General features: G+C 47.9%; 7 protein-coding genes across 7 annotated transcripts; 3 read left to right on the top strand and 4 right to left on the bottom strand.

The window, feature by feature from the left end:
* Positions 1–4,730: 4,730 nt before the first annotated feature.
* On the bottom strand, positions 4,731–6,408 carry TGAM01_v210568 (hypothetical protein; the record flags this gene model as incomplete). The annotated part of the gene is made up of 4 exons (XM_024550828.1): positions 4,731–4,756; positions 4,813–5,356; positions 5,421–6,277; positions 6,351–6,408. The coding sequence occupies 4 exons, from the start codon at positions 6,406–6,408 to the stop codon at positions 4,731–4,733; spliced, it is 1,485 nt and encodes a 494-aa protein (XP_024404436.1).
* Positions 6,409–7,024: 616 nt separating this feature from the next.
* Positions 7,025–8,219, bottom strand: TGAM01_v210567 (hypothetical protein; the record flags this gene model as incomplete). The annotated part of the gene is made up of 3 exons (XM_018801129.1): positions 7,025–7,338; positions 7,422–7,898; positions 7,970–8,219. The coding sequence occupies 3 exons, from the start codon at positions 8,217–8,219 to the stop codon at positions 7,025–7,027; spliced, it is 1,041 nt and encodes a 346-aa protein (XP_018665961.1).
* Positions 8,220–9,698: 1,479 nt separating this feature from the next.
* On the top strand, positions 9,699–10,802 carry TGAM01_v210566 (hypothetical protein; the record flags this gene model as incomplete). Its single annotated transcript, XM_018801128.2, has 6 exons — positions 9,699–9,740; positions 9,794–10,014; positions 10,118–10,272; positions 10,366–10,539; positions 10,595–10,733; positions 10,796–10,802. 6 exons carry the CDS (start codon positions 9,699–9,701, stop codon positions 10,800–10,802), a joined length of 738 nt encoding a protein of 245 aa, XP_018665960.2.
* A 450-nt stretch (positions 10,803–11,252) lies between these two features.
* TGAM01_v210565 (elongation factor 1-beta) lies at positions 11,253–12,364 on the bottom strand (the record flags this gene model as incomplete). The annotated part of the gene is made up of 4 exons (XM_024550827.1): positions 11,253–11,482; positions 11,596–12,008; positions 12,229–12,268; positions 12,325–12,364. The coding sequence occupies 4 exons, from the start codon at positions 12,362–12,364 to the stop codon at positions 11,253–11,255; spliced, it is 723 nt and encodes a 240-aa protein (XP_024404435.1).
* A 446-nt stretch (positions 12,365–12,810) lies between these two features.
* On the bottom strand, positions 12,811–15,065 carry TGAM01_v210564 (hypothetical protein; the record flags this gene model as incomplete). Its single annotated transcript, XM_018801126.1, has 6 exons — positions 12,811–13,099; positions 13,166–13,425; positions 13,500–13,842; positions 13,930–14,338; positions 14,400–14,643; positions 14,718–15,065. The coding sequence occupies 6 exons, from the start codon at positions 15,063–15,065 to the stop codon at positions 12,811–12,813; spliced, it is 1,893 nt and encodes a 630-aa protein (XP_018665958.1).
* Positions 15,066–15,803: 738 nt separating this feature from the next.
* On the top strand, positions 15,804–17,098 carry TGAM01_v210563 (hypothetical protein; the record flags this gene model as incomplete). The annotated part of the gene is made up of 2 exons (XM_018801125.1): positions 15,804–16,390; positions 16,447–17,098. 2 exons carry the CDS (start codon positions 15,804–15,806, stop codon positions 17,096–17,098), a joined length of 1,239 nt encoding a protein of 412 aa, XP_018665957.1.
* Positions 17,099–18,952: 1,854 nt separating this feature from the next.
* TGAM01_v210562 (hypothetical protein) lies at positions 18,953–19,895 on the top strand (the record flags this gene model as incomplete). Its single annotated transcript, XM_018801124.2, has 2 exons — positions 18,953–19,552; positions 19,617–19,895. The coding sequence occupies 2 exons, from the start codon at positions 18,953–18,955 to the stop codon at positions 19,893–19,895; spliced, it is 879 nt and encodes a 292-aa protein (XP_018665956.2).
* Positions 19,896–24,886: the final 4,991 nt, after the last annotated feature.

Below are 24,886 nucleotides of genomic sequence, written 5' to 3'. Positions count from 1 at the left end.
GCAGTAGTAGCAGTAGTAGCAGTAGTAGCAGTAGTAGCAGTAGTAGCAGTAGTAGCAGTAGTAGCAGTAGTAGCAGTAGTAGCAGTAGTAGCAGTAGTAGCAGTAGTAGCAGTAGTAGCAGTAGTAGGTAGCTGTCTGCATGTACATGGCAGGTATGGATAGATGCTATAGCTGCTATAGCTGCTGTACCTACCTATAGTGCTGCATAACAGGATTGGTGTGACGTATAACTTTTCCCTTCAAAAACATTCACATTAAAGTAGCAACTCAGCATTTTCCCGCGACAATCCGTGGACATTCAACTGAGTCGCATTCATGTTAATGCAGAGCACCCGCGCTTAGTGGCCGTACTGACTTTTGCAGATTTGACTTCTCCCAGTAATACACAGGGAGCTCTCGAATCGTCAGCAAAAATGACACCGCTAGCGAAAATGTCGACTCTTGATTTTTTTGTTCCTCCTGATGGGACACTCACCCCTACTGATCATGAGCAAAATGCCGCCGATACTGCCATCGATAGTGTCAAGAATCTAAAGGTAGCCCTCCTGCTTGACGATGACTGCGTACATCCATAAGGGGCAAGTGGGTCGACATTTAATCCGCGATATTTGACGACAGGAACTTGTCTGGAAGAGGTGTTCCTTTACTTCTTCCGTGGCAGGGAATTACAGCCTTTCTAGTCGGATACAGTTGGGCCGCGGTACTTACCATACCGGCGTTTGCGGAGCTACAATCTCTGCGGCGTAAGGCCAAATCCCAAAGTTTGAAGCTGTGGCACTCATACTACCAGCGTTTGTGGAGCCACAGACTCTGCTGCGCAAGGCCAAACATCAAAAAGTCAGACACCAGTTTCGCTCAGTGGAAAACCACAGCATAGTAAGCTCTTACGCTGTGCTACCTACGTACGCTTTTGTTCTGTAGCGTTCTGCAGGGCTTGATACTGAGGGCAACGAAATCGGCCTCTGCAACCTCCACGTGGTGTTGGCTGGGAACCTGATCGAAACTACCAAGAATGACTAGAACCATTGTAGAGACGTGTAAGTATTAGGTAGGCAGATATTGTTCTAATTCTTTTATTGCCATCAGCATTACAAGCTTTGTGGCCACATCTAAAGTTTGTACACTTTATGTGTGTAGCCCACAATAGAGGTAGGCTGAAGCTTTTGCCCCATGTCCAAGCCTCATAGGCCATAAGATTCCACCAATTTTCTCCGAGCACACATATACCCAGTATGTACATGTGTGTAAAGTTCAGTGGAAAATCCTTTTACGAGCCCCCCTACCTACAAGAATGGGCTTTTTCCCGCGTTAGTCCCTCTTCTGATATTCCCTCTTGCCATCTCAGACCAGACTTTTGACCATCCTTGCCCGGCATCATTAGGAAGTTTATTCGGCAACTCATTACAAAATGTCCGAATTTCACCAATTTGAGAGTTTACCGACCGAGATAAGGCTCAAAATTTGGAGATATGCCTTACAGCCAATCAATCCAACCCGTCGCAGGGCTCATTTCTTCTCGGTGACCAACTACAGAGAAAATAGTGATGCGTTAAAAAAGCTCAGGGTGCAGTGCTTTCTGGGCTCTGATTGCAAAATCGGACATGGCAGTTACTTTTGCCTTGCAGCACCAAAATTTGGCACCAGCCATTCGTGGACCAACAACAACCCATCTGCATATCTCTGGGATTTTGGTATGTGGAGTGCATGCTGCGAATCCAACGCAGTAATTGAAAAGCATTACAATCTTGACTACTGGAAAGCGAGGCTCCGCCGAAGCCGTAGTTACATGCATGTTGGAGAGCCTACTGAACCCTGCGTGCCATTTATCCACCCACGCAGCGGTGGAAATTGGTGCTTCCCCATATATCCAAATCTAGATCTCGTTTGCCTACAGACCTTCGATATAGATAGAGTTGACCTTTATTGGGGATATGAATACTTCATGAAAGGCTTCTGCATGGTGGAGGAAGATAGGGGGCTGCGCGGCTTTGTCAATTTAGCACTCGAATACGACCCTAGCTGGATTGATGGCTTTATGGAGAACATTACGTTAACTCGTCTCTCTAGTGAGAAGAGCCCGAGGGGCCTTCTCATCCGCACGCTGTTTAGCATGGACGACAAGGATTTGGCATATACCCCTGAAACGCTTTGGCTCATCGATTACAACCTGAAGCGAGACAATTATAAGAGTGATCGTGTCATGTCAAGCGAAGGCCAGGTGTTCCACGGGAGTAAAAAAAGATTTGTTCAGGTTCTGAATTCGCGCGAGTATTTGGGTACTTACAAGAATTCAGCGCTCGACTTCTTGGATAACGTCAGAAAGTTATTCGACAGTCACGGGCCGCACTACGACTCTTGTTTACGCCATACGGGAACTTATAATCATAATAGATGTATGGGGTGTCTTTTCGGTTTATCGATAATGAAGTACAGCCTTCAGGTTCTGGCATGTGAGGACGTCGAGTAGATCGTGTGGATGAAGCATGCTTCGAATGAGGCGCTAGTTAGATGTTAATATAAAGACTCGGGACGGAAATCGGGTGAGGATCAGATCAACTGCTGTCTGTATATGCAGCTTCGCGTCTAATTAGATAGAACTAATAGCATATTCCGGCCGAGCACATGCAGCGCTATGCGCTCTACTCTAGATAGAATATAAGGTACTATGAATAGGAAATTGATATGTAATAAGCTAGGACGTATATCGTACTAATACATTGAAGCTCTGTGGCGAAAAGCACTAACCCGTGGAGTCACTGCCGATGATGCTGTCCTGAATGTGCTTCCGAGAATGCTGTTATACAAAGAATGCTATCTCGTTCGCTACATAATTAAGCCGATAGCTGTGTTATAGAGGATCATGAATGCCTTTTTCGCCAAGAGGAAATCTGCTAGTGAGCGGGTGGTTCCGCGATGGAGCCTCAACTCATAGTTCATAGAGGCTTGTGCCGTGGTGTAGACCAGCGTGTAAGGACTGTTCAATATAAGAACTTAAATATCTCTGCGGGCTCGGCGAAGCTGGAAGAGTGTTAGTCGAGAGTCCAATGTTAGCGTTGGGGATATCTGAATGCCCACAGAAGACAGAGAGACTTGGTTGGTGATCTAGCATGGCTTAACAACGGCCATGGCTGTTTTGCCGGTCGACGTCACAGATCTTATAATACTAAGATTCTGGTACGAAGCAGCTGGGACTGGACGGTTGACTATATCAACTGGAGGATGCCATGCTTTAGCAGTATTTGGTGCTGAGCCCTGGCAGTAGAATACCGATTGGAGATATCAAGGTCAAATGAAAGGTAACACCTGGTGAATTAGGCGAAGCAGAAGCTGTAGTGAGGCTCTATGTAAAATGCAATAGAAATATCCAACTTATCGCCCTTCCGTTCAGAGAAGTGCCTCTAACCTCTTCATACGTGAAAGCCATGCATCTGGACAACGACAGCAGAGACAAGTTTATAGACGACAATGAAAATATAGCATAAAGAGGGACAATAGGAAATTTTGGAGTTGAGATTCATAATCCAATCGTCAGTCGATTCAAGTTGACATCCTGGAGCTGAGACGGACTGGACTCGCGTTGGGGGGAAGCAGTTTGTCCACCGGCGATATAAGTGGGGCCTATCCGGGTCCGAGAGAAACGGCGCCGGACGCCGAGAAATGGAGATTTTGGGCCCAACCAAGCGCCAGGCAAGTGCAACGGTCCTCGGATGACTGGTAGCTGGTAGGTTAGTTGTCAGGAGGACAACCATTGGTAAAATGTCATGTTGGATGGTGTTGTTAGTTGGTACCTACAGTGCTTCATCAACATATAAAACAAATTATGCTGCAACTCAAGTACATACGACCATAGGTAGTGGAGAATTCGGGGTCCCGTCTGCTCCCCCATAGACAAGCCACTAACCGGCAGATTAGTAGTCAAGTGGGTGACCATTGGCGAACACCGGCTGTTGTATGTTTTTCTTTTTTGTTTTCCTTTGGAAGAAGCTTTGTCTGCAGTAATATGAGTACTTTTGGTAGGCAAGCTGACACATACGACCATATCCATTGGAATATACGGGATCCCGTCCGCTCTCCCAGAGTCAAGCCAATGAGAGGCAGATTAGTAGTTGAGTGGGTGACCATCAGCGAACACCGGCTGTTGTATGTTTTTTGCCCTTACAGCTCTGTAACTGTACCCTTATAACTCGATTTAACACGATAACAAGCACATACGACCATAGGTAATGGAGAATTCGGGGTCCCGTCTGCTCCCCCATAGACAAGCCATTAACCGGCAGATTAGTAGTCAAGTGGGTGACCATTGGCGAACACCGGCTGTTGTATGTTATATCTTTTTGTCTTTTGCTTTTAGAAAAGTTGTGGTGGTCGTGACATGAGTGCTTCCGGCAGTGAACATCACCACATACGACCGTCTCCAATGGAATATATGGGACCCCTCAAGCTCTTTTTTCAAGTTTGTTGTTGACGCCAAATTAAGAGCCATATGATTCTGTTTTTTTGGTGGTCACGCTAATTAGTCCAGACGCGAATCAAACCTATCCAACCATATCCTCGTGAGCTTCAAGCTGCCAACTTCAGCGCAGAGGAAGATGTCTATAAGATAACCTGCGGGATCTGTTTGAGCAATGTCTTTAAAGCGGCCCTACATCCCCTTTGAATAACACTAACAGCATTGTTTGGCAGTATTTCTACGGACCAAGGTGAATAAGTTGGTAGCCCAGCCTGGCTGTCTAGTACTGAACACCAATGCCATTGGCTTGTATACGTCAGTGATAGGCCGGACCCCGAATGGAATGGATCATAGAAACGTACTTTCCGCCATCAGCATCACGCCAAACTCGTCTGCTTCTGCTAGCCACAGCTCACTTCTAGGATCCAGAGCATCACTTTCCTTGCCAGCATTGACTCGAAACAATTCCATCATTTTGTAACTCCCATCAGCCCACTGCCTGAGCCAGTCTTTATAAAGACACTGCCACTCCTTCTCATGGGCGTTCTGCCAGAGATATCTGGCAGCAGGAGCAGGAAATGGCCCCAGCTCAAAGCACGTGAGGATGGGATATCCGTATCGAAGCGACCATGCCCACTCGAGATGATGGAGGCCGAGAATCGTGCGGCGCTTGGCGGAGACAATTGCCCATTCTTTCCAGGATGGCAGGGTGTGATTTGATTCTTGTTCTAGGAACAAACCCGTGCTGGCCAAGCTGCGTTTGACGTTCCACATGTCTATCAGCAGTTGCGCGTCAATCGGATGGGCCAGTGCCGGTGAGGGTCCAATGCCGAAAAAGAGGATGATGAGGAGAATGAGCATGGACTGTGCGGCTGCAAGAAGCTCCATTACATTGTAAGTGTTGTACTAATATGGTATGTCGTGTTAGTTATACCAAGCAACGAGTAGGAAGCTTTAGGTAACGGCTCACGTCCCGAAGCAGCCTTCGAACTTCATCGTGTATCGTTTTTTGCACTAAATCACGACTCCCCTCCGAGTGCGTGATCCACATCTTCGCCAATGTGTAGCAATAAGCCAGAGGAATTGGTATGCCATCTGCCAACTGGAGCCTGTGAATAATGGGCGGAAGATGGCTGGTGTGATGTGTAGCCATCATTCGTGGCCAGGATTTAAGGACCCGGATCACGAAATGCATCGTATGTCTAGCGACGGGATCGGTATTCGGAGTGTCTCGTGCTGCACCAAGTAGAATCTGGCGCCTGTAGCTGGATATTATCAATTCAGGCGCAATCATTTCCGGATTGTCAATCCCACTCTCTTCAAATACCCCGCGGCCAATTTCAGGCGCTGCAGTCATGGAATCAAACGTGCCATCCCGATCCGACACGCTGCCTCGTGATACATTTTCTCGCGAGGTGTCTGCCTGGGAGGGAGGCGTAGATTCTGCTCCGCAATCAACCAGTGAGAGGGGATCGTCGCTTTCTGGCAGTGTACTGCTGCCAATGGATTCTATAGATGATGTGGTTTTCTGTGCTGAGGAAACAGTTGATGCATTTACAGCTTCATTATACCTGAGAGACTGGTCGTCTGGTGATTGATCGTGAAGAATAGACCCTCCGGCCGTCACTGCCGCCAATGATGGCGCTATCGCCGTGCCATCTCTTGACGCATATTCACAGACCAAAGTACGCTCTAGACATCGACTACAACTTGGTCGCTGCAAATCACAACGCAGCTTGGAGCCTGCACAAGCAACGCATGATTTCCGCCTTGATGGCCCCTTGATATTTTGGAGGCAGCGCTTGCGGTGTCTCGTTAAAGACGATGCTATGTACAAACAACCAGCACGATTAGCCTTGCCCTCAGTGTCTGTGTGGCATCATTACAAACAGAAACCCACTTTTCGTAAAACAGCGAGAACAGCGTGAACACGTCGGTCGAGTTTGTGGGGAGGACATATAGTAGATTGGAGGTCTGAGTATTCTGTAGATACTCCCAATTTAGGCATGCGATTCAATAAGAAAGAGAGCGTATGAGTTCGGACTTCCGGATGCTGAGCTGAGCCGGACGGCGTGGATTACTACTAAAATAAAATGGATCTTCTGGCGTTCAACGCTAACGCAGGAGAATCTTCTTTGACTGGGGCTAGCCATCTCGCAGCTGAGTGGGCTCTCTCGGACTTCCGGGTGTCGTATACACGTTACAGTAGGTTCAGGTCTTGATCCAGCTTTTTAGCGTAGAGCGGAATTACAACACTTAATCATATTTATCAGCAAAAATAGAACGGACATGCATCATTCTTATTACAATGGCCTATCAAATTGCTCATAACATGTGCGAAAGGGCTTCTAGAGACCTTCTAGTACTGCTAGGAAGACAAGATATAGGAGCTGCGATGATCGTAGTGAACGATGCACGGAAACTATTCTTACCGCGGTGTCAACTCTCAGCTTAAATGTCCATAGAAGCACAGTGTAACGTAGTTCAAAATAAGAAAATACACACTCTATTGCGTCAAGATTGCCTCAAAGAGCACAAGTGTCTGAGGAGACATGTGACGAGACTAATGGCGTTCTAAGTACAACAAGTATCCACGAAATCGCGTAAAGTGTCATCGACACTGATGAAACCAGATCGGCCGAGCTCTTTAAGCACCTCCTCGGCCCGTTGCACAAGTTCATCCGCGGTCGACAAGTCTCTGCCCACGACATCGGAATCTTCTCCAACGACAAGATCCGAGCGATCAGGATAGAGCTGGCGTACTCTCAGGCGTACTTCGTTCCAAGTAAGTTGCTTGTAGTAGGAAAATATACGCTCATTTGCAACTGAAGGCAGAGTGGCCGCAGCAACCATCAGGAGCGCAGTGTCCTCGACATTACTGATCCAAGCTATTCTCCACTATTAGCATATTGTCCCAAATCCATTGATCGTTCAGCAGAAGACCAATCATAGAATAGAAGTGACTACGAACCGAGATTCATCGTTTGGCTCCAGTCACCGGCTAGGACGCGCTTCAACATTGTCACGGAGGTCTTGTTGGTCTGTCCTGCATTCGCATTCAGAACGCGCCCAAAGTTTCCATCAGGGACGACACAGTTGGCGACAAAGGGAGGATGATTATCCTTCACCCAGGACCAAAAGGCCAGTTCTGCAGCAGCGCGGCTTGCTCCATACACAGCCAAGGCTCTCTCTATCGTAGGAACTGTAGGTTCTTGGCGTGCCTTGCGGATGTCTTCGTGATTGTACGTGTCCACCGATATCTTGTGAGGCACGTTGTAGACGACCGATTCTACGGCTTTAGAGCTGGACAGGTATACATAACGTTTGATCTCGGCTTGAGCCGCGGCTTTGAGCGTGTTGATGGTCCCATTGACTACGGGGTCCACCACCTTGGTCGGCTCAGGATCAAATATGGTGGGAGTCGAGACATAGACCACCACCGCGGCACCTAGATGTTTGACATAATAAGCCGATTGAGGACATTTAACACTCCAATGAGAACAAGAGTAACTTTCATACCTTTGAATGCTTCATCGAATGCCCCATCAGCTTCGAAGTCAACAACTTGAACCAGTTCAAATTTTCCGGCATATTTCTTGTCAAAAAGCTCATGCATCCAAGCCCGATGTTCCTCAACATTGCGAACTGTTCCGCGCACCCGGTATCCTGCTTCAAGAAACTTGTCACAGGTCTCAACGCCAATGTAGCCATTGGCTCCGATTATGACTACTGTGGAACCAAAAGGAACCGCGGGATTTTGGATCTTCATTGCGATGGTGAACAAGTAACGTGACAGATTTAGTTTTCTCAGAGTCAATATAGTCAGGATGAGAATATCTTCTGTGCCATATATACATCTAGCTCAACATACAACATATCAAAGCCCAGTCCCAGTTCATAGCAGCTAGAATCTGACAAACTCATTCTGACAAACTCATCTTCTCACAAACTCATTTCCTGACAAATGTTGTTTAGTCGCGATATAAGTCTTCGCGAAAGAAGCGTCGGCAATAGTGGTGCTTGGATCAATGTCGTACCCGGAACTCCGAGTATATACGCCGTCTACGCTCAAGGGTGGACCATATAGTCAATTTTTCTGCACGCGATGAGTAGTTTGAATCAGCTATTATGAATGAAAAATCGGTATTCATACAAATCAGTGTTGGAAATGTGAGAGTATTAATTTGGGGCATTTCTAATCCAAGTAGCCCTGCTTTAAAGTTACTTACTCGCAATTTCCTCATAGCAATTACCGTCAGACGCCTTGTAACAATAATCTATGGGGCCACGGGTTATACCGGCCAGCAAGCCAATACTCGAAAAGCATTGGTATCAATCCTTGTCCATGTGTCAGGCGATGCTTTTGCCATAGGAGAGTAAACAGCTCGACCAGATGGTCCAACGATAGAGCAAAGGAAAGAAGTCTATATTATGCCGCTGTGGCGGTTAAGGCAGATGATGAAACCATTAAGAGGATTGTGCTCCAAGCAGAATTGGATACGAGTTTACATCTGTGGCCTGGACAAAGGCTGCGAAAAGGGCCTTGGATGGGGAGGCTAAAGGAGGATCTCAGACGCCCGCTATTACTTTTGGCAGTGATTAAAAGGCATCCTAGGAAATATGTAGATTTGCAAGGAGATGTTGGTTGCAGTCTACGTAGCTATATCAAACATTCATACTATCAAAAGTTAAAGAATAGAGAAAAAAGAAAAAAAAAAAGGTTCTAATTCAGGATATGACACTGTCAAGTCGAAGTCTCGGTTATCGAGGTGTATCAGTCTGGTTAGCATCTCCACATAGTTGTGCTGAACTCCCAAGTGTTTCACTTCCACGCGCAGACTTTTTCTTCTTTAATGTGATTGCCTATTATATGTCATTCAACAAAATTCATATTTGTTTCACAAAGAAACTTACTATTTCATTAGTACTAGTAAGTGCGATTCGTCTGTACTCGGAGTTCCGAGGTGACTAAAGTAAACACATTTCGAGAACCCTATTGCAGCTGACAAAGTACTTCGTTTGTCGTTTAAACGAATTTTTAATTGAATTGCAATTCAATGATTCCATACACAGAATTGAATGCGTCTAAGTAACTTCAAAATGACAAAGATAACTATATATGTAGGAAAAGACGCGTCTGATGGATGGAGCTATCATATCCTACGTCCACTATTACTTGACTTCCGCGTCCTGACTGTACGATACACCAGCGCAATACGTCGAACAGCAACCATATACTTTACTCAATATGCCAAGCTACGTTGTGACTGGGGCAAGCAGAGGACTTGGTGTATGTTCCATGGATAATAGCATTGATCGTAAATGCTAACTCCAACGTGACAGTATGCCTTGGTCAAGGTTCTGGCATCAAATCCCCTCAACACAGTCATTGGACTTGTTCGAGACGCAACTGCTACTCGAGCTCGCCTCGACGCTGACGGCGTACTCAACGTGCACGTTGTAGTCGCAGATATTTGCGATGACACAGCCCTGAGAAAGGCTGCAGAGGAAACGAAACGCTTACTCGGAGGCGCGGGATTAGATGTCTTGATAAACAATGCCGCGTACGTGAGCAAAATTACGGTATTAACAACTTTTAAAGACTAGTAAGGCATGCAATGAACGGTACAGGTCTTCTGATTGAGTGGCTAAATCACCTGTATACAGCGAGCATGATGCGCAAACTGTCTTGGAAGATGCGCAGAAGAGCTTCGACATCAATGTTTCAGGCGTTCTCAAAACCGTTTATGCTTTCCTTCCACTGCTCCGAGAGGGAAACTTGAAGAAGATTGTGGGAGTATCGAGTGGTATGGGCGATATTGGTAAGTCTGCCGATTGTGTAATCGCGAACGACATCCGGCGTTCGATACGAGGGCTTGGATCGGAAATGTGAATAAACGTTAATTTCATGCCAGATCTGATAAATGGTATCAATCTTGCGAACGCAGCTCCTTACGCCATAAGCAAAGCGGCCTTGACTACCATGTTTGCAAAATTCAACGCAGCATATCACGATGAAGGGCTTTTGTTCTTCACCATTTGCCCCGGCCTCATCGACACCGCTGAGGGTAATGAGGGTAATACCACTTGTACGATTCAATCTTGGACAGCCTACTTGTACGATAGCCTGCTGACTGATAGTAGTATCAAACGATGACTTGTCTCGCTTACAGACAATAAATGCCAAATTTGAAGAGTATGCGCCGGGCTTCAAAGCGGCTGACCCAATTGCCGCTGCGGAGAGCTTTTTAGCAGCGGTTGCTCGCTCATCATTGGAGAAGGGGTATGGAGGTTCATTCTTTAGCCATAATGGGACTCGGAAATATATGTAAAGGATATTCACAGCGTGTAGAGAAGACATTGTGAGTAGAGCCCACAAGCGCTTGAATCTATCAGTAAACCTTGTCCGAGTCACCATCAGCGAATACCGGCTGTTGTATGTTTTATCTGTTTGTCCTATTTGTGGGTTGTCCGGGTTTGAAGCGTAGGTGATAGGCTATGGGGAGCTTGGTGTTAAGCTATACATGTTGCGTGACCGGCCTTATGACACGCCAAAAAGGAAGATCTTCCAAAAACACCACAAGAAGGGCCTATTCCCAGTAGAAATATTTGTCTATGGCTTCGTATTTTTTTTACTTTTGGAATCCGTGACTATGCGAGAGGGCATCTTTTGATTGTCCCTCACCCAGCGCATAACAAACTAAGTAAGACACTGATAGATTCTTGTCCCCAGTCATTCATTACCCATGATAAATTTCGTTTCAACAGCGCAACACCCGTATTTTTTTTATTTGAAGTTGCTTTACAACTTCTGCATGGCGACGACATCGGTGGACTGGACGTAGTCCTCGAACTCCTGGATCTGCTCCTGGAGCTCGTCCAGGGAGACCTTGTCGTCCTCAACGACCAAGTTGATCTGCAGCTTCTTGATACCGAAGCCGACGGCGACCAGCTTGGAAGCACCCCAGACCAGACCGTCCTTCTCAATGCCACGGACTTCAGCCTCCATAGCAGCCAGATCAGTCTCGTCATCTGTAATCTCAGGTTAGCATCAAAGACCTGAAGAGTCAAGAATTGCAGTGTATAATGCGGAAAGAGAGCTCTAGCATAATAGACGCAAAAAATTGCATGATGATGAAACGTACCCCAAGGCTTAACATCCAGGGTAACAACAGACTTGGCAGCGACCTTGGGCTTGTTCTCCTTCTTCTTGCGGTACTCGGCCAGACGCTCCTCGCGGATACGGACAGCTTCGGCATCCTCCTCCTCGTCGTCAGAGCCGAACAGGTCGACATCGTCGTCGTCCTCGGCGGCGGGGGCCTTGGCGGGGTTCAGGGTGACCTCGGCGACTTCAGGGCCGTAGACGGTGTAGGGCTTGCCGGCATCGCCCTCGAGGGTGGCGAACTCATCCTCGAATGTAGCAATGTGCTTGTACCAGCGGGCGGCAGCGGGGTACTTGGCGGCGTTGGGAGCCTCCTTGAGGGCCTTGAAGACGGTGACGTCGGCCTGGGTGGCAGAGTAGCTGGAGTTTGGCGGGGCAGACGTTAGTGAGGGGCATCTTTGGGATTTTTTTTCTTGAAGTTCATGCAAGCACTGAAGTGAGGGGTGGGAAAAAAATATGAAAGAGGGGCTAGGCTGCATGCAAATCATCCATCGAGCGGTTGTGACTCAACAAGGCCAGAAGAAAGACGAGAAAACAAGATGCAATAGATGTATGCGGTAGCAGAATCGAGAGTCAAGTCGTCGTCGCTGTCGCTATGCAGAGGGATTTGGCATACCCAACGATGTAGGAGCGGGTGGAAACCCAGCTGTTCAGGACTATGGACACTCTGTTAGCCACTTTCTGGTTTATCTGCGGTTTCGAGGGCGCTTACCGGAAAGGCCAGCATCGGTGAGGAGATCGGTGAAACCCATGGCTGCGGTTGTGAGGTGGTATCTGGAAATGGAGAGGAAAAAGGGACGAGGAAGGGCGGTTTGTTGTGGTATGAGGTGGGAGAATCGAGTTTTGGGTATCAACGAGGAGGCGCAAGAAAAAAAAAAGAGCCAGCAGAAATGCGCAGTATTGATGCAACCCCACTACGGGAGCCCTAGCAGAGGGGAGAGGGACCAGACGAGGCCTGAGGCACCAAGAAAAAATTGAGTCACCCCGCCTAGAAGAAAAAAATCTGGAAAAGTGGCGAATGAGACGCTGCGTGCGCCACGGCGGCTACAGGGCCTGAGCCACAGCTGCCCCGCGTCGAGAATACCCCGCCAACCAGCAGAAAACGTGGATGGGCATATCATTCTTATGAAGAGACGAGAACGAATATATTACATATGCTGGCCTTGCATACAAAAATCTACGCTACAACTGTCCATCGCTAATGCTCGCAAAAGTTATACGAAGCACTCTGCAGGTCACGCTCCACCTTGACGTCGTGTCTCGATCGCTCGTCCATCAGCTTCAGTCGATGCTCCTGCGCCTCTTCCACCGTCATGAGGCTCTCAGGTGGGTAGTTCTGGTCATCAGCATACCAGTCTCGCTGCTGAGGCGGTACATTGGCGGTAGAGACGATGCGTTCGTGAGGATCAACAAGCCACAGAGCCAGGAATCGTCTGTGGCCCGGCTTGGTCGCGTCTTTGAGCCCAAACGACGAAACTCGATGTTGGCTAAAGGTGGTCAGAATGTGGCAAGTATAAGGTAAGCATATCAGTCGTAGGAGTTGTTCAACTTACAAAACGTTGGGAAAAGCAAGCAGCCGCCCTTGTGGCGTCTTCACGTCTCCAAAGGTCTGCAAGCAAGCGGCATCAGAGTGTCCCAGGCCGGTGCCATAGACGCGTTCTATGTAGTTGTATGAGTCCTGTCCCGTCGAAATACTGTCTTGCAAATATGAGTCTGTCTGCATGCGGAACGACAAATGGCTGTCCGTCACGTTTTCACTGTCAAGATAGAACAGCGCTGTAGCGCATATTCTCTCGTTCATTTGGCCTTCCACCTATCAATCCACGTTTCAGTATTAAGCACACGCACAATTGTCGGCAGAAAGGGACAGAGACAACAGGAACTTACATGCCATGACCCAGATGGGAAATGAGGCTTCTCGGGAGTCAACTCGATGCTCGCCATCTTCACAATAATTTGCAGTCCGTGCTTCTTGAACATCTTGCCGAGTCTTCTCTTCGGCGCATAGTCGATTTCTGCAAACTCTCTCGGCTCCGGGAGAATGGCTTCTCGGCCCTGAACCCACTCGCCGGGATAGAGTATTGGGCCGACACTGACGTGATCATCGCGCCATCTATATCTGAACGCCTTATAGGTTTCACTGCGAACATAGCCGGTCTCGTCTGGTTCGTAGTCCTTATCCGGTACACCAAACGTCGCTGCTTTCGTCCATATATGTTCATCTTCGTCACTACCAGATAATCAACCATCAGTACACACACACACACACATACACACGCAAAGCTTTTCCTGCGGTAAAAACAAAAGGAAAACAGACCTTGACTCAGTTATCAGCTCGAAACGGGAGTCAGTTCTCCCAGCCACAATATCATGCTTATAGGTTATATTCTTCCGTAGGCACTGGTCCCACGCAGGAAGAGCGGTGTCAATGGCATGCTCAATTGCCTCGTAAATGCCTGGATACTTTTCTGGATGCAGATTGTTGATGTAGCTGGTAAACTCTGTTGTCCCGTCGTCGCGGAATGCCACATTGGCGGGCAGCCACTGGTACACGCTCGAGCGATACTCTTTAGGAACCGCACATTTGACCCCCTGCCAATAGAAGTTGAGAAATCTTTCACCATAATCTGGCATGGTCTCGATTTCGGGTACAACTCTGCCCTCGCCGATGAACGCGAGGGCATTTTTTGTGCCAACTTGCTCCTCATCAAGGAACCTGGACCGGCCTTTTTATTTTCACCCCGTTAGGTATCTTAGTCGTAAAGGCAAATGACAATAAGCACATACCGAATACAAATGGATACATAGACGGATGTACCAGGTTCTGCACCATATCGTTGCTTCGAGGATGCCAGTCCACATTCACCGCCTGGTCTGCGCGAAGCGTCTCAAATGCCTCGACAAGCTCGTCCCGAAGACGGTCACTGATCAATTTATCTGATTTGACGATGGTGTTACCCGCCGAGTCAAGAGTAGGGATGAGACCGGTTTCGACAAAGTACTTGGCCTTGTTGCGCAATTCCGCAATGCACTGTAAAGTTGGTACACGGTCTCTTGTTAGTCCACTGTATCATCTTGCCACAAGAGGGAGGACATTCGACGAACAAACTCAAAGGCTTTTTCCGAGAGGATCCGGCCTTGGGGAAAGGGATGTGTATCTACATCCCACTTGCCCTCCATGATCCTCAAAAAGAGGCCGTGCTGAGGCTGCGTCATGGCCTCGTGCCGCCATTTCGCGACAATGGCCTCATCAAACACCTTCTCGTGCCAATTCGGCTTGTCAGTCAGAGTGTCCATGAGCATCATCATGGCGACTTCTCTGATGGGCAATATGTACGAATCGGCCGCGCGAGCATCCGGCAGACCGATTGGATAGATGGGCACCCGCTCATCATGGCGGACGTGTTCTGGTCCCATTGGGAGATTGACTCCGGGGTACTGGAAGCCGGCCATTTTATCTGATTTGCGCTAGGAAAAGATTGAAAAGGCCTTTGAGAGCCAGCCGGAAGTTGAATGATTTCGAGACATTAAAGACAGACGGCGTGTAAGGAGAGATGCGGACGATGCCATTTTTATGCTTCACTTTCAAACAGACCGCGTCCAAGCGAGTCCAAGGCATGTGGGTCAATCTTTAGGCAGGACTGGAGCCAAAAGCAAGCAATTCAACTTTAGCTCTTAAAGCTACAAACGCAAAATCGTATACAAAACAGACTTGTACAACTTCAATCTAAACATGGCTGCCAAGGAGCGCAAGATTCGGGCACACAGCAATTGCCAAGGATGATCCAGGCAGTCCATCGCGCTTCCTGGCATCTGTGCGAATAAGAGGTCAAGCGTGGTGGGGGAGCGCCACAATAACTCGATATTGGTTCCTTTAGCTCAGGCAGCAGCCCCGTTTTGGGAAACTCAAGATTCGCGATGTTTTACCGGAAGATGCGTATTATATCACTTTCACGGTCGTATTGAATACAATTGTTTGGTAACGTACTATTTGCTACGGAGAGCAAATCACAACGTCAACAGCTGAAGAGGAAAATCTTCATTGGCCCTTGGCATCTGAGTCATCTGACCCCCTGCCGCTGCGTTCAATGGCTTGCAATGAACATAAACCCCGTGTGAGAGAGTTTATCTCCTCCTGTTCAATGAGCAAACCGAGATACATCAACATCAAGCCCCAATACAAGCCCCAATATGGCATCGCAACACTCAGCGCTGGATGTTGATTCCGTGGAAGAGGGAGAGGCTATCCCGACGTATCGCATCGACCTTGACTTTCCTCCCGCTGAGCGTTATGTGAAGCTGGCCACGGACTTTGCGCCTCGGATGAAGGAAATCACACCGTTATTCGACATAGTCCTCGGGTTAGTAGTGCCGTGGGCATGGCTGCGCTCCATCATCAAATTTGTGGCTTTCCTTGTTCTTCGGCGGGTATATTCATCCGAGGAAACACAAGAACTGGCAGGCATTGCGAAGGGCAGTGGAGTAGACCTGTATTTCTTGGTTGCGTTCAATGTGCTACTTGATTCATTGTTAGGGTGCACAAGCGGTGGTGTACTTACCCGACTCAAGAAGGGGGAAATAAATCTGGCAGACAGGCAAGCCGATCCAGAACGGAGGGCGAGGATGATGCATTTTCGAACTTTGGACTGGGGAATGCCTGAACTAAGGAGCGTCCTTGTTGTGCTGGAGTTTGTGAGATCGAAATCCGAGGACCCTCAAACGGTGATTGCGAGGACGGTCACCTACGCTGGGTTTGTTGGCGTGCTGACCGGAGTGAGGTAGGCTGCATTGAGACTGAGATACGATGATAAACATGAAGCTTACGACCCCCTAGGCAGGACCTTTCTGTTTCACTCAACTTCCGGCCTCATCACAACTGCTCTACATTTTCGCTTCGTCTCCATCAGGGCCTCGTGCTTTTCGGTATCCGACCATCTATATCATCAGTTCTCCGCCAACATTTTCTCCATCCAGAGCGCCGTCAGCTATCCATAAACAACGCCGTTACATCTATCGAAAGAGCATGTGCTGCCCCTTGCTACATAATACTCTGCTCTGGCGCAGAAACTACCGTAGTCCAAAAAGATCTCGACGACGCGCAAACTAGGTCAGCCGTAGACTTTATTGTGCACACTAATCACGACTTTGCGCCAACGGAACAGTCAAGTCAGGCGTATACTCAAAAGGAGAGCAGCTCAATCTTGGGTATGGAGTCATTGGTCGAGGAAAGTGAAGAGCGAAAGGATTGCATCCTCAGCAAATGGACTGCGCTAGCCAAGAGGCAAGAACGGAAACTGAAGGAAGGAAGAGGGAGAGAAAGTCCAGCTATTTTCGAACACACGTTGCAAAAGTGGGTGAGGACGTTTCCCATTATGAATGAATGTACTCATTTTGGATGTATTATGGATCCGGGGACCGGCACAATTCGCTGGATAGAGAGAGGTGTTGAAGACCTTGAGGATATAGAGGAACTGGATAGCCAATGACACAAATCCATTCCTGTTTCGGCTTTGTAAATTGATATTCTAGATACTCGTAATTTCTACTGTATATGGCTGGCCGATCTTGTTACATGTATACGACGCAGTGCGCGGACAATATTCCGCGGAGCAAATCGTACCTCGGCTCTACAATGGCATGTGGTTCTAGTCAAAATAAGAGAATTTGCTGCTAATGTAAATAAAGAAGCGAAAAGTTGCATTCTCATTTGACACTAAATCATCTGCTGAACCCAGCCAATCCCGCGGAGCTTATACCCATGCTATCCAACTAGAACGCCACTGCAAACGCCACTTGTATTCAGCCTCCGCCTCTCAATTATAGCTAAAGATTCAACTTAAAAATCTCAATGTCGTAGGGTAAAAACAAACATCTAACCTATAAAGATTATCTAGAATCACCAAAACTTCACTGTAATTGTATGGTATGTTGTTTTCTGTCAACAGTCGGATTGCGGGGTCAAACTCCAGGCAACAACCTCGTATAATGCACGAACCAGAACTGTTCCTTCTTGGGGGTTTTGGGGGCCCTAGCAACAGGCCTGGAAACTAGTAGCATGTGCTTGTATGTAATATGATCCAAGCTCTGCAGCGTTTTCATGACCTTCCAGCCTATCGCTTATACACTACGTGGGGGAGCCGCAACGGCTTTGGTGAATAGGTTCGGGAAAGACCGCCGCGCCTTGCTGTAAGTAGAAGCTTACAATTGGAGTAAGGGGCCAGGTAGGGCACTCTATTGCCGATATGCTAGTCTTCTATGCCCGTGACTGTAAAAAGATTCGTGTCTAAGCTTCTAAATCTGCCCTTTTGAGCGTCCTCGTAACGAATTGTAATGCCCCAATTGGGCAAGACGTGCGCAACGATTGAAGTGTGTCTTGGTCAATTCAACTCAACAATCCGTTCAGCTCTTGTCAGCCACCATCAACTCAATCACAATTCACCCAAATTCCAATCCTTCCAGCTCACGCATAAGACTTGATTCATCCAATCACGTCTACTATACGCGCGCTGCTATACGACTACACGGCCGATCCCTCCAAAGCGCGGTCGGCCCGAATTACCCAAGGGGCATCATGATCTGTTTCTTTCCAAAACAGGACGACAACTGTGAGCCTCAGCCAATAAGCTTAGTCTCGGGATATTCTCCAGGCCCACGAACCGACAACCGGACCCATTGAGCTTGGCGATGTGCCGAAATACGTACCAATTTGGACGCGGAGCCCTCCTTCCGCGGTTTCCTGAATCGGCCTTGACAGATTTAGGTGGGGGCAGTTTGTATCAGAGCATCACGATGAGTAGACGTTCCTAGCTGCGTGATGAGTTGAGGTTTACATTGGCTGAGTTTGGCAACTCGTGTGTTGTTCCCTGAATGAAGCCATGCGACGGGTAGGTAGCCTTACAATTGACTAGTAGTAAACTCTAGAACTATTAAAGAGCAAGATGATCCCGCTGTTGTGAATTGAAGAAATCCCAAGACACACCCTCAACTTCCTGTCTTATACACTCACTACCTTCTTCTGCTTCTGATTCATCATGAAGCTCAATTTGGCGGCGTGTGCCCTTGCCAGCTCCGGCCTTGCCGCTGCTTCAAACTCCTTTGCAGGATCCAGCTTGTACTTTCTTCCTGGTCTCTCTGCTTCGGACCAAGCAAACTACATCAACACTCTTGCCAGCTATGGCGCCAAAGTTGTTCGCGTCTGGATCAACGGGCTTGGTACCGGTTGTGTCAAAGGCAGCAACGTGGTCACTAGCGTTTCCGAGTTTGAGACAACTATTGGAACCTACAACTGGAACTCCCTGGCAGCAGTTGACAAAGTTCTCGCCCAGTTGGCCGCAAAGGGGATGAAGGCTATCATCTCTCCCCACGACGGCAACGACATTCATGATGGTAGTGTCTCGGGCAATGGCTGCGACATCTACTGCCACACCTACGGGACTTCGTTCTACAGCAACTCCCAGGCTCAAGCCCAGTATGATGCTCGTATCAAAGCTATCCTGACTTACAAGTCCCCCAGCAGCGGTCTCGCATGGGGCAACTGGTCCGAGGCCATTCTCGCTTTCGATCTCGAGAACGAGCCTTTCCAATTCACCTCTGACGGCGCCAACAATGATCCCTCCAATTGGCTTTGCAACAGAGCAGCAAACTTCAAGAAGTACATTACCGACTCCAACATCAAGGTTGCTACTGGCGGCATTGGCGGAGACCAGAGCCACGGCCACAACATGCTCCCCAAGGCTTTGTCCTGCCCGAGCATCGACCTCATGAGCGTCCATGCCTACGTCGGCTCGGCGTCTACCTGGGGTAACATCATGCCCGGATTTGAAGCTAGTGCTGCATCCAACAACAAGCTGGTCTACATCGAGGAATGGGGAGTTGCGACGAGTTACAGTTCCAACTTCAACGATCAATCTGCCGCCATCAACAACATCGCTTACCCATGGGTACGTTACAATAACGAGAGTCCCAACCCCCCATTTTTACTAACAAACACTTGTAATTACGAAGATTTATTGGCAGATGGTACCAGGCTCCGACGGTACCCAGTCCTGCAACAGCGGCTGCTGCACCGGCTACGACGGCTTCGAAGTCGGCTTCAACAGCGGCAAGGGAAATCTGCAATACGCCATTTCGCAAGCAAACACCAAGACCACCAAGCAGGATTGGAGCTTCGTCGGTGCTCCTCCAAATGGAGGAGGCTCTGGAGGATCCAGCCCTCCTACTGGCGGCGGCGGCGGCAGCGGCAGTGGATATCCAGCTGATACTTGCACCTGGGGGTACGTTTAGTTCTTTCTCCTTTCTTTCATACAATCCTTTTTGTTTCAGATGCTTCATTTTCGTTTACTTTGAGGTTGCGCTGACAATCACTACCCTTTTCTAGCTGCGAAGGCTGGGACTGTAGCAGTTCTTCTCCATGCCAGTCGGCCTACTCTTGCGTTGGCGGATACTGCAAGAATTGCACCTGGGGGTGCGGTGGTTGGAATTGCAGCGCTTCTCAGCCTTGCAATGCCGATTATACTTGTGTTAGCGGTGTCTGCCACCATTCTGGACCGGCAACTTAAGAGAGGCTTTTTCTGAGTCTACGGGAGTCGTCTCGTGCAAGTCCGAAAAGACACCGTCGTTTCCTATGCGCAGATGGGGTTTAGTCAAGCGATGAGTTCCGTAACTATCAGAAGATTTATGTAAATAATTCGATAGAGACAAGTTTACACATTTTTATCATGAGCAGTATCTCCGGATAGGTGAAATAAACGAAGAACATTATCATATATTAGATGATGCTAAATACGCATTTATTTGACCTGAATCGATCTTCTGGATTCATGTCCGCATTCTTTGTCAATAAATGAAGCCTACTAATGTTACCACACGCGCTCATGAGTCGCGTTGATCACAGCTAACGCCTGTTTTCTCTTAGCCGGTATAACCCAGTAAGTTAAACTGGAACAGGATCTCCGAGCTGCAATCGAACACTAATTTGGTCTCTATACGCCGTTCCAGGCCCCGCTTGCCGGCAGGCTGACTACATGCGGGCTGCCGCATTCCAGACTCCAGCCTCTTTATTTGGTTCTAGTCCCAGAAAACATCTTATATAACATTTTATAAACGGCGATATACAATGGCTATCATCTTTGATTAGTCAAATTATCCAAAAGTCTTAGGTATGTTCCTTTTTCCTGCGAGATCTATAGACGTAATGAAGCTACTGGCATTTCTATGGTCTCCTTCCAACAGGGAATGCGATAACGTTGCTGTTACTAGCTTTTCTATGAAGCAAGCCTGGTTACAGCGGCTAATACCAGGCAATCAGCTCCGCATTGGTGCCCAACTTGGGCCTCAGCTTTTGAGCAGGTCTTCTATCAAAGGTTCCAGCTACACGTACATTAATCGTGTTGTGATTTTGCACGCTGGTCACTCACTCACTGCGTCCGATATCAATACTTTGTTCAAAAAAAAAAAAAAAACTGACTCGTATAAAGCATGACTGGCTCCATGCAGAACGAGCGAGTCCATAGAAGCAGTCGTTTAACCGCTTACTTCAAGCGAAGATTCAAGAAGCATGATAGACAGGACTCCCCAAGCCTATCACCCAAGGCAGCGGCGTCACCAGCGGGAAGTGCAGCCTCATCAATCCCACCTGCTATATTCCAGGAAACATATGCGGCTATAAACACTGGTGCTACTTCTACTACTGCTACTGGTGCACTTTTTGCTTCTGCCACTGGTGCTGTTCTTGCTACTGCTACTTTTGCTACTGACACGCTTGCGGAATCTCGCACTGACATAATTGAAGAGAGTACCACATCTGATCTGTGGTTTCGAGCCTATCAAGAACTAGATGAAAAGACCAAGAAATGGATCGCAGAGGCCTCCAAAAAAGACGGGGGCGAGGAACAGGCCCAAGATCTCATCAAAATCGTCCGCGAAAGGGAAGCAGTTTATAAAGATGCAACTCCAAAGCTCAAAATCGGCGACAAGGAGATATTATGGAGAGATTATGCCAACAACGTGGTGGCATGGGTGACGACAATTGGGGATATCTCCATCAACTTTGCCCCAGCACCATCCCCGGTTGTCTGGTCAGCTGTCAAAGTACTCTTGAAGGTAAGAAAGACTACATATCCAAGCGGGAAACTGAAAAACAAAGAATCTTGCAGTTGCTAAGAGCAGTTTTATTATTCCGCACATCGTTGCCCTATTGCCTCTATTGCCTCTATTATTTTTATTACTATGACACGTAGCCTTTCATTTCTGTTACTATTTATATGTGCATTTTCACTCTCTGTTCTCTGCTCCTTATCTTCTCTTTCTCGCCATCACGATGTTCATTTCTAACCGTCAAGTCACAACCAGGCAAATGTGTCTCAGTGCGAGGACCTTGCGGCCATCTTTGGATGTGCCGAAAAAGTCCTGCGTCTTATAAGGCACGGCAAGGTATACGAGGAAGTATACCTCAGCGACGGCTCTTGCAGCATGGCAGCAAAGAATCTACAAGATGCGCTTGTTGACCTATACAAATCATTGATGGAGCTCCTAGCCCACGCTTTCACGCGTTTAAATGAAGGGCAGGGGAAGCAATTTCTGCGTGCTCTCATCTCTGGTGGAGAAGGCGCACAGTTGATATCGGCGCTGGCAGACCAAGAACGCAACGTGTCAATGGCAGCTCAAGGCTGTGGTGCAGTTGCGTCGCAAGAGCATCAAAAGCTTCTACAGGCTCTTGATGAACCGTTAAGAAACGTTGAAGACAGCGTGAAGAAGCTGCTTGAGAAGATTGAAGATGGAACATTGCAACAAGCGCTCGACTATATTAGCACCATACCAATCGGCGAACACCAAATGGAAAAGCGAGAAGCGAGAACCCCTAAGACATGCGAATGGCTATTAAGCCATTATAGATATCTAAATTGGGAAAAATCAAGACGTTCTTCGATCCTATGGCTTCAAGGCAGCGGTACGTAATTTCCCCTCATTTATCTGAGTATAAAGACATAAAGGCAGAGCACATTGTGCGCTAACCTTTTCCTATTATTCTTGTTCTAGTTGGCGCAGGAAAGTCTTTTCTTACTTCCAAAGTAATTGACTACTCTATTGCCGCCAGCCAGCAGAAAGCAGAGAACGATGAAGGACTTGCCTACTTTTATTGCAGTCGCTCAGATCCAGTGCGTAGAGAGACGAAGCACATCCTCAGAAGCTATATTTCTCAGCTTGCTAGGGTTCCAAACTATCCAACGATGATGGAGAAAAATATCTATGCATTGTATCTCAAAGCCAAGAAGGAGAAAAGAGGATTTAGCACCGAAGAATGTGAGATGGCACTGATGGAACTCATAAATTTCTATCCCCGGACCACCTTAATCTTGGACGCCCTAGATGAATGCGAGATGGATGCTAGAGAGAACATTGCTCGTATCTTTCGCAATCTTGTCAACAAGGGCGAAGGCACTGTCAAGGTTTTCATTGCCAGTCGTAAAGAGGCTGACATTGAAGAATATCTTGGTTCACAGAAGCTGGTTAAGATTAGTACTGCCGATAATAGGAATGATATCGGGAAGTACATTGACGCGGAGATAAAAAAGGTTGGTGGCGCATGGCGTGCAGTTTCGGCAGATGTTGAAGAGCAAGTCAAGAAAACGATTAGAGAGAAAAGCGACGGAATGTACGTTGCCTGTGGCACCGCATTGGTGCTTCGATTCATTTTTCTCTCTTCTGAATCAGGCTAATTGATTGACAGGTTTCGATGGGCGTACCTGCAATGGCAGCAGCTCAAAAAACTAAGAACCAACGAGCGCATCATTGAGCGGCTTGGAAGGCTTCCCGAAGGCCTCACAGAAGCGTACGATGAGATCTATTCAAAGAATGAAGAAAAGATTGTCTTGAAACGGGCAGTAAAATGGGTCTTATGTGCCAGAGAACCTTTGACAAGCGAGGTGCTTCTAGCGGCCGTTCGCTTGGAGAGCAGCCTTTTGTCCCTCACGCTATCAGATCCCATCGACGAGTCGACTTTGGAAGACATCTGCTCACACTTGGTAGTCCTAGATTCTCAACTGAAGGTATGGAGATTTCCGCATGCATCAGTCGCAGAGTATTTTGAGGATCGACATAAGAGTTGGATAGATAAGGCCCCTGAAGATGTGGCGATTCAGCTGATCTCGTGTTTGATGGGTTGCTACACGGAATGGACACTGACTGGAACCAACGCCGAGACGCTTGAATTCCTCGAATCGACACCAGATTTGACCAATCATCTAGATCCACGACATCCTCTTCAAAAACATACAAGGAAATATTGGCTAAAGCATCTGCAAAACACTCCAGACCAGTACCAGGAGGCGACAGGTCTATCAGAAATTCTTAAACGCTTTTTGGGGACACAAGGCCCTCAGGGACTCTCAAGTCGACAGTACCAAGCATGGTGTAAACATATGCGCCTCCTTCGTTTTCATCACAGCTACGGTTACCATAAGGATATACAGCCATCAGAGAAGTCTATTTTTGGTATTTGTGCCCTTGGGCTTCACAAGTTGCTCAAGGGGTGGTGGGATGAAGACATCGATGTCTCGCAAGTCAATCAATGGGGGCTGGATTTGCTCGCAATCGCTGCAAGATACGGTCATGATGAACTTTGTTCTGAGCTCATTGACCTGGGAAGCGACGTAAACAGAGAGCTGGATACTGGGCTTGGAAGCGCGCTCATGGAAGCTATCTTTGGGAAACATATCACAACGGCAAGGCTGCTCTTGGACAGGGGTGCCGATCCAAACGTGACCAGGAATGGTAAAAGTCCGCTCTGTCTAGCTGCTGAACTTGCCGAGCTGGCCGAAGAGTTTGCTAAACTTCTTCTTGAGGCTGGAGCGGATCCCAACTTCACGTGTTCACGCTGCTATTATGGCTGCGCCTTGGAAGCAGCTTCTTATCACGGCAAGGCTGATTTGGCAGAGCTGCTGATAAAAAATGGAGCGACTGTGAACTTGAAGGTTGAAGGAAGCCGGTACGGCAGCCCTCTAGGAGCAGCCGCATACGCAGGTTCGCTGAAATGTGCAGAACTTTTGGTGGAGAATGGAGCCGACGTGAATGCGCACCTCAGCGGAAAGTATGGCAGCGCTTTGGCTGCTGCGATCATCAGTGGGAAAAGCTTTCAAGTGGTCAAGTACTTGATTGAGGAGGCGGGAGCAGATCCAGCCATCTTATCTTCAAGCCCGCCGCCAATTCGTTGGCCTCATATAAACAGGTATACGGATGATGACCGACGGCGAATAGTGCATTATCTCCTTTACGAA

Source organism: Trichoderma gamsii (assembly GCF_001481775.2).
Source record: "Trichoderma gamsii strain T6085 chromosome Unknown Scaffold_65.2, whole genome shotgun sequence".
In the NCBI taxonomy this organism is placed as follows: Eukaryota; Fungi; Ascomycota; class Sordariomycetes; order Hypocreales; family Hypocreaceae; genus Trichoderma; species Trichoderma gamsii.
This window is presented reverse-complemented; position numbering and strand designations above follow the sequence as displayed.